This window comes from Amblyraja radiata, chromosome 3 (assembly GCF_010909765.2).
Source record: "Amblyraja radiata isolate CabotCenter1 chromosome 3, sAmbRad1.1.pri, whole genome shotgun sequence".
Taxonomy (NCBI): domain Eukaryota; kingdom Metazoa; phylum Chordata; class Chondrichthyes; order Rajiformes; family Rajidae; genus Amblyraja; species Amblyraja radiata.
In genome coordinates, this window is record NC_045958.1 from 16,062,220 (window position 1) to 16,071,637 (window position 9,418).

The following is a 9,418-nucleotide window of genomic DNA, read 5'->3' on the forward strand; positions in this document are numbered from 1 at the left end:
GCTGCTGGAATCCTTGGATGGAAGTGAGAGAGAATGTGTCGGAACAGATGTTACATCTCGTGCGGTTGCAAGGGAAAGTACCTGGGAAAGAGGCAGGCTATGTGGGAAAGGAGGAGCGAACCAAGGAGTTGCAGAGGGTTTGGTCTCTGCGGAAACCGTAAAGATACGAGGACACAATGATGTGTCTGATGGTGGGAACACTTTAAATGTGGCAGAGTATTATGTGTTGGAGGTGGAGGTTAGTGGGGTGAAAGGTCAGGAACAAGAGATCTCTATCCTTGTTCTGTCTGGGGGAAAAGGGGATTGAGAGCAGAACTGTTGGATACAGAAGAGACACGGTTGAGGCCTCATCTGTGCCCACAAGCCTATCACTTGCCCGGCTTTGTCCTGCCCCCACCTATATTTCCATCTTTCTACCTCGAGACCTTAGTCTGAAGAAGGATGGCGACCTGAAATGTCACATGTCCATTCCCCCCAAAATGTTGTCAGACCCACTGAGTTCCTTCAGCACTTAAAGTCTGAAACCACACCAAGATAACATGGTGGTTGCGGAGGTGTCAAAAATTTGTATAGAGATTTTAAATGGCAGATTAGCAGGAGTGGAAAAATGAAATGAAGCATGATGATAAGAGGGATCTCGATTCAAAATAAATATATTTAAATATTGTTTCATTTAAAATATATATATATTGTAACCTTCAAATTAACAAGTAAAGTGAATTTTAATTATAAATATCTATAAGACAGAGATTCTAATTGTTAACATTCAAGTGCCAGATGGAAAGTAGTATTACAAAAGCAAAACTTCAGTGGCATCCTATTGCCCTTTCAGAACTTCAATGACATCCTATTGCCCTCAGTATGGTTTACATTGATTTAAAATGTTTTTTTGGCAGTGAACAATGTTGTAATACATCGGCTATTATACTGGTAATGTATGTTATTTATGCATCCCTTTTTGTATTCAGAGAGCAGTAGCTTATATTAAATTAACACACAGACTTCAATGCTTTGGCCTTTGTTTGACTGAACGGAAAGTTAAGGCTTTAGTAAACCACCTAAAATGCCGAAGATGACTTGGTAATTATTAAGTCACTCCATTTAATTATCCTCTATCTTTAATCACAACTGTAGGGATTCAGTTTCCTTTACTAATAAACAAACACATTTGCTGAAAGATAGCAACATACATTTCACAAATCTACATGTTCATGAGTCAAGAATATTTAACAATGAGAGAATTTGGCTGCTCATCTCTGTCATAATGGTAACTTTGATAATAATTAGTGAGAATTAAAAAATAATATTGACAATTAAAGGAATAAAAACAAAAGAAAAATAAAGATGTTTTTTAAATGACTGAAAGAAAACTAAACCCTACCTTGAACAACAGCTAGCAGACTGTAACATAATAAATATCCTTTTGGGTTGTTACATCGTTGAATGCAATCTGAGGTAAATGTTCCCCAGCCACATGGTCCTTCCTCAAATTCTTCAGTTGATTTTGCGCTTTCTTGAATGGATTCGGCGTCAGTTGTTGACTTTTGGTGCCGAGTTGGATCTTCAGTAAATTCGAACGTTGGGTTATCCCTGCCTGTAACCATTTTCTTACTAGATTTCATTAAAACTATATTGTCAAGCAGTTTAAAAAAAAACACAGCAGTCAGAATTCAGTGAACAAATTATACATCCTAAAGTTCTCTCACATAAAGTACTCCAGTTGTATTGTTTGATGCCTATTTCAGGAGCTTCTTGACGTTAACAGTAAATTCCAGATCTGCTGCTGAAGACAGAAAATTCTACCTGGCGTACAAGTTAGGTTATTTGTAATCCATCTCGTTGCAAACTCAGTACATCTCCGCCCTGAAGTGATATGTAAAATTGTATTTGCATTAACTAGAGGTGGAGCAAAAGCACTTAGTTAACCCAATCAGTAAACAGATACTGCCGTTTAATCATCTGATTAATGTACATGCCAACAGTTTCTGTTTTGCAAATTGTTGTACAGGGGAGACATACTTCCAATTAACTGTTCACTGTATATCCAATTTCAAACAATTAAGTCCTGACATTCAGACGTAATATTAAATTCTGGGTTTAAGTTCTTGCATTGCTAATTTAAATTTGTACAAAAGCAGGAAGTTCATTCTCTGCTGTTTCCTTGAAGAGTTGTCAGTTGTCCAACCTATTCGGGTCTGAAAGAGCTTCTTACATTTGAAATTGACCAGTATAGCCAAATGAAGAAAATCGTCTGCTGGGATTAATGCTGCCGTGTATTAGAGAGCAGTAGGTACAGGCTCGGCAAAACAACAGGGAAAGTTACAAAAAATAAAATTTGTACATATGTACAACATGATCTATTTAAAAGATTTATTATCTCGGAAACATAATAATAATCCACTGAATTGCGAAATTTACAGAGGTGCAGGGAGTCAGTCACAGGGAGTGTTGAGCTCTGGCGATGGTGGGGGAGGAACTAAACCTTTGAAGTGTTGTGTCGGGCGGCGGCGTGAGGGCCCAGTGCGGCGGGCGGGCAGGTGCGGCCACACAGACAGATAGATGGATAGATGGATGGATAGATGAGCGGCAGGGCAAAGGGCACGGGGTGGGTGGGTGATGTCAGGAGGCGGCGGCTGATGGACACCAGGCGCGCGCGCGAGCGAGAGCGTCCCGGTGGCAGCTCGAGCCCAGCGGTTGCTGAGGAGCCGGTTTTAAACGTCGCGGGAACGCGCCGCCGCCGCCAAAGCCCTTCGGCCTGTGTGGGTGAGGAGGGGGGAGGGGGGAGAGGGGGAGAGGGGAAGGGGGTGTGAGATGGGGAGGGGGGGTGTGTGGAGGTAAGGGGGGGTGAGGAGGGGGGAGGTGATGAGGGGAGGGGGGGTGAGGAGGGGATGGGGGGGAGGTGAGGAGGGGGGAGGGTGATGAGGGGAGGGGGGGTGAGGAGGGGAGGGGGGGGAGGTGAGGAGGGGGGAGGTGATGAGGGGAGGGGGGGTGAGGAGGGGATGGGGGGGAGGTGAGGAGGGGGGAGGTGATGAGGGGAGGGGGGGTGAGGAGGGGATGGGGGGGAGGTGAGGAGGGGGGAGGTGATGAGGGGAGGGGGGGTGAGGAGGGGATGGGGGGGACAGGGGGATGAGGAGGGGAGTGAGGAGGAGGTGAGGGGAGGAGGGGGGGGTGAGGAGGGGATGGGGGGGAGGTGAGGAGGGGGGAGGAGAGGGGAGGAGGGGAGGGGGTAGGTGATGAGGGGATGGGGGTGAGGGGAGAGGGGGTGTGAGGAGGGGATGGGGGTGAGGAGGGGGGGGTGAGGAGGGGAGGGGGGGTGAGGAGGGGAGGGGGGGTGAGGAGGGGAGGGGGTGTGAGGAGGGGATGGGGGGTGAGGAGTAGCAATGTTACAAAATTTTTAGATTAAAAAAATCAAGTCTGCAATTTATCCCATCAGATAAAGCATAAAAATAAGTTTAATTTGACACCTAATTCACTTTCATATCTCAAGTATTAAAAAGGTTATGGCCATTTTCATACTCGGAAATTAGCATCTTGTTCCCTATAGTAGGTATGTTGCAAAGCCTACCTGAAGCGTCGCTGAAAATCTGTCGCTGCGGGTGTGCGCGATTTTGGTGCCGTTTAGAGGGGGCGGGTTTAAAACGCGATTTTCTCTAGGCTGTTCAAATCGAAGATGTTCAGCCTAGTTAATTATTAACGAAAAATCGCGGAAAGACCCCGTCGCAAAAGCTATTATTAGTTTTAAAGGCCTCCTATAATAGTTATAGTAGTTTAAAAATCAATCTCTAAACCGGCGACCGCCAGCAACCGCAGGGTCTCATAAAGCAAATAATAGAAGGTAAGTTGTATATTTTTACATTAAAAAGGGCTTCTAAAGATCCCTTTATACAAAGTTTAATATTGCGAGTAGCTCATTTTGGGCCCATTATATCCCGCAGTATTTTTCTCGGCATTTGGGGCACAAATCTACCGCAATGTGAACGTTCTAAACCAGCGCGTTCACAGGATCCCACTGGAAAAGCTGATTTAAATGGGCATTTATTTACAGCAATTGAACACTAAATTCCTTCCATTTGGTCTATAAATTAATGTAAATGAGATTTAAAAATCATGTTTTATTGTGAATTATTTGTGAATATTATTTGGACATGTAGGCTATTTAAAAATGTTAATCATTTATTAAGAAATGGATAGATGTTTAGATCTAGTAATTGAAGTCTGAAATTAGCTACAATTAGGTAACTAACTAATTATATGCTTTAATTTCAGGTCATCCAAGTAAGATTATTTTATATTTGTTTCAGAATGCTTCAATCTATGATAACTGAAAATTTCATTCAGTTCTCTTAATTTTTAAGAAGGTTATGGGCTTTTGACTGTTCACGATTTGAACAGCTTTTTTGTTATGTCCATAGAAAATCAATAGGGAACAAGATGCTAATTTCCCAGTATGAAAATGGCCATAACTTTTTAAATACTTGAGATATGAAAGTGAATTAGGTGTCAAATTAAACTTATTTTTATGCTTTATCTGATGGGATAAATTGCAGACTTGATTTTTAAAATCTCAAAATTTTGTAACATTGCTACCTATAGGGTGATTTCACGAAAGGTCACTGGAACGTAGATCCGCACCCACGTGACCGCAAAATTTAACTGGAGTACATGCGTCACTTCCGGTACATGTTAGTGAATGGGAAAACACGCACTTTCACACCCGTTAAAAACATCGAAACCGGCCAGTTGTTGAGCTGCAATTTACTGTGCCAGTCGGGGTGACCGTGAGGCACAGCTACCTAAATTTACAGTCCAAAAGAAAGATAGAAACTAAGGTAAATTCAAGAGGGAGCTGAAGGTGCAAAAACAGCGGAAGTGCCGTGGAGATTTAAAGATCGAAAATATCGGGAATTATCGCGTTTGCTCGCTGCATTTCATCAAAAGTAAGGCATTATTGACTTTTTATCTTTATTCATTTGTTATATGAAAAGTTTTAAAAGTGAAAAATCCGTCAGTAAAATTGCAAAATCGCCCATGGTTCTCAGGTGGGTTTTTACATGCAAAATGAAAACGCTTCTGAAGCTCCATTTACCATTTAAATAATCGTAAACTATCAATGCGTTTTGAAATAAATTTTACTCAGATGGAATGGGATAATTGTCAGCTGTTAGTTGGACAAAATTAGGACATTTTATTATTTGCCAAAATATATTTCTCAATGTTTCTTGTTTAAAGCCTGCACAATCACCCAAACTACTTATTTATTTATTTATCATCTAATAACAGACAAGCCTGCAGCATGGAATGATGTCAACAATCCTGATTGGGCACCCACTGTGAGCAGGATAGACAATGTGCACAAGAACGCCATGCACGTGCAACAAGAAGAGAGTATTAAAGCAGATTTGGTCGCAGCTCAAGCATCTATAGCTCTGCAAGTTGACAGCTGACAATTATCCCATTCCTTAGCTTGCATCTGAGTAAAATTTATTTCAAAACGCATTGATAGTTTACGATTATTTAAATGGTAAATGGAGCTTCAGAAGCGTTTTCATTTTGCATGTTAAAACCCACCTGAAACCCATGGGCGATTTTGCAATTTTACTGACGGATTTTTCACTTTTAAAACTTTTCATATAACAAATGAATAAAGATAAAAAGTCAATAATGCCTTACTTTTGATGAAATGCAGCGAGCAAACGCGATAATTCCCGATATTTTCGATCTTTAAATCTCCACGGCAAATGTCCGCTAAGCACTTCCGCTGTTTTTGCACCTTCAGCTCCCTCTTGAATTTACCTTAGTTTCTATCTTTCTTTTGGACTGTAAATTTAGGGAGCTGTGTCTCACGGTCACCCCGACTGGCACAGTAAATTGCAGCTCAAAAACTGTCCGGTTTCGATGTTTTGAACGGGTGTGAAAGTGCGTGTTTTCCCATTCACTAACATGTACCAGAAGTGACGCATGTACTCCAGTTAAATTTTGCGGTCACGTGGGTGCGGATCTACGCTCCAGTGACCTTTCGTGAAATCACCCTATTGATTTTCTATGGACATAACAAAAAAGCTGTGATCGTGGACAGTCAAAAGCCCATAACATTCTTAAAAATTAAGAGAACTGAATGAAATTTTCAGTTATCATAGATTGAAGCATTCTGAAACAAATATAAAACAATCTTACTTGGATGACCTGAAATTAAAGCATATAATTAGTTAGTTACCCAATTGTAGCTAATTCCAAACTTCAATTACTAGATCTAAACATCTATCCATTTCTTAAGAAAAGATTAACATTTTTAAATAGCCTAAGTGTCCAAATAACATTCACAAAGAATTCACAATAAAACATGATTTTTAAATCTCATTTACATTAATTTATAGGCCAAATAGAAGGAATTTAGTGTTCAATTGCTGTAAATTAATAGCCATTTAAATCAGCTTTCGAGTGGGATCCTGTGGAACTCTGTGGAATGCGCTGGTTTAGAACGTTCCCATTGCGGTAGATTTGTACCCCCAAATGCCCAGAAAAATACTGCGGGATTTAATGGGGCCCCAAATTAGCTACTCGCAACATAAAACTTTGTATAAAGGGATCTTAAGAAGCACTTTTTAATGTAAAAATAAACAACCTACCTTCCGTTGTCCCCTGTATGAGATCCGGCCCGTGGTCGGCGGTCGCGGGTTTAGAGGATAATTTTTAAACTACAGGTGCACAACCTTTTATCCGAAGATCCAAATAACGAAAACCTCCGAATAGCGGCCATTTTTTCGGTCCTTGAAGAAAGGTCCTTGAAAACGTTCACCGAGGGCGGCCCGCAGAGGTGACAGCGGAACCTTCGGTCGGTCCTCGAAGAAAGGGGAACTAAATCCCCATTCATAAAAGAGAAGATGAGGGTATATTGCGCGGGAGGGTTAATAATTGACAATATGCTGCTGCCTGCCCGCTGAATTAAAAAGTTCCCACGGTAGACTCACGATATACAGTGTTTCGTGAGTCTTGCGTGGGAACTTTTTAACTCAGCGGGGCAGGCAGCAGCAGATTGTCGCTCGCTTCAGTATCACCCCACCTACACCCCTCTGCTTCCCGGCCATGTGTGTGACCTCTTCCCTCCCCTCTCCAGCTCCCCGCCCATTGCACCGGCGCGGGGGCTTTGCACTGTCTTCACGTCGGCGATTGCAGCAGGACCGTGTCAGGACCAATTGGACACCGACCACCAGGCCCACCGCAAGCACGGAGAACCCAGAGACCCACAGCCAACAGCAGCCCAGCCCAGCCCCGCTCCAACTACAGAGGAACCTGGGTTGCGGATGACGGGGCGCAGCTCGGAGCGTCGTAGGGGCCCATCAGGGAGCGGCCACTCAAAGCCACGCCGGACGATGTAGGGCCCTGCCCCGGTCTTGATGTTGGAGCACCCGGCGGGCGCTAGCAAGTCTGCGGCAATTTACAGCCGCGCCGGGCGTTGTAAGGCCCCCCTCCAGGTCACTCTCAACCTCTATGATGTTTGCGCTCAACCCCGTAATTCGGGCGGGAGAAGTCGCCGCTGCCGGTGCCCCGCAAAGCAGTCTCCCACCGGAGACCCGCGAGCTCCCGGTGTCACCATCCACCGGAGTCGGGTCGCAGCAGCTCGCCCCCGCAGCTCTCCACGCTCCGAAGCTGGCTAGCTCCACGGAGGTAGGTCCGTAGGTCCGTAGGTCCACAGCTCCCACCGCCGCCCACCGACCCCCAGGCCCACTGCAAGCACGGAGATCCCAGAGACCCACAGCCAGCAGCAACTCCAGCCCAGCCCCGCTCCAACTCCAGAGGAACACGTAGGGGCAGAAGCTGATGGTGTGCAAGGTACGTCTTGTTCTTGGGGTGGCGGATGAGGGGGCGCAGCTCGGGCTGTGGGCGAACTGCCACTTGTCGCTGTAGCGGCCAAAGATCATAGAGGAGCTCCTCTATGATCTTTGGTAGCGGCCCATCGGGGAGCGGATTCCTCTGGAGTTGGAGGGGGAGGGGGGTATTGTGTTGTTTGATCGCCCCCTGCTATCCCAGGGACAGGGAGACACAGCGGCTTTTTAGACTGGTGGGCAATCACTTCCAAAGTTCTGCCCACACAGTCAGTACACTTCTCCTACACTGTATTTCATACAAACATTTATTCTGCAAGAAAAAACGACATTGAAGACTCAAACTCGCGATCGAGTAACTGCCAGGATCAAGGCGCAAACTCGCGACCTTGCGGATATGAGCCGAGCACTCTACCACTGAGCCAGCCATTAAAATCTACGCTAAAAAATTTCCATTCCGAAGACCGACAAATTCTGAATTACGAAAAGTGTCTGGTCCCAAGGCTTTCGGATAAAAGGTTGTGCACCTGTACTATAATAATTAAATAAACCCGCTAAATGTAAAACTAGCTCCAGCGAACAAACCTCCAAGCGATTTTTCGTCAGCAACTAAGTAGGCTGAACAAGCTCGATTTGAACAGCCTAGGGAAAATCGCATTTTAAACCCGCCCCCCTCTCAACGGCGCCAAAATCGCGCACACGGGCTGGTACAGATCTGCAGCGACGCTGAAGGTAGGTTTTGCAACATACCTATGAGGAGGGGATGGGGGGGTGAGGTGAGGGGAGGTGGGGAGGGGGAGGGGAGAGTGGGTGAGGAGTGGGGAGGGGGGGAGTTGTGATGGGGAGGGGGGGAGGGGAGGGGGGGTGAGGAGAGGGGGGGGGGTGAGGAGGGGGGAGGGGAGGGAGGTGAGGAGGGGAGGGGGGATGAGGGGGGGAGGGGATGGGGGGATGAGGAGGGGGGGAGGTGAGGAGGGGATGGGGGGGGGAGGTGTCGGGGCGACAATCGCAGACCCTTCGGCCCATCCTCTGTGAGTGTGTGCGAGGGCGGTGCGACAACAAGCGCGGGGCGTGGACCGGGACTGAGACTGTGCAGGCTCGGCGATCGTTTCGCTTAACACCTCCGCTCAGTCCGCCTAAACCTAGCTGATCTCCCAGTTGCTAAACACTTTAAATCCACCACCCATTCCCAATCTGACCTTTCTGTCCTGGGCCTCCTCCATTGTCAGAGTGAGGCCCAGCGCAAATTGGAGAATCACTCAGCACCTCATATTTTGTTTGGGTAGCTTACAACCCAGCGGTATGAACATTGACTTCTCTAAATTCAAGTAACACTTGCGTTCCCTCTTTCTGCATCCCCCCACTTCCTAGTTCTCCCACCAGTTTGACTGTTCCCCTGATTAAAGTTTATCTCCTCATTGTCACCTTCTCCTATCTTGCATTTTCCTTGATCCACATCCCCTATGATGTCTCGTTCTCACACTTCCTTATGCCTGTGTCTCCCACTCCCCTGACTCTCAGTCTGAAGAAGGGTCTCGACCTGAAATGTCACCCATTGCTTCTCTCCAGAGATGCTGCCTGTCCCGCTGAGTTACTCC

General features: G+C 45.8%; 1 protein-coding gene across 1 annotated transcript in view; it reads right to left on the bottom strand.

Moving 5' to 3' along the window:
- LOC116970817 (solute carrier organic anion transporter family member 4C1-like) overlaps positions 1-2,456 on the bottom strand; it is a 101,585-nt gene extending 99,129 nt beyond the window's left edge. The window contains exon 1 of the mRNA XM_033017368.1: positions 1,382-2,456. Within this exon, the coding sequence (XP_032873259.1) occupies positions 1,382-1,622 (241 nt within the window). The 5' untranslated portion in view covers positions 1,623-2,456. The remainder of the gene's footprint in view (positions 1-1,381) is intronic.
- Between the last annotated feature and the right edge of the window lie 6,962 nt (positions 2,457-9,418).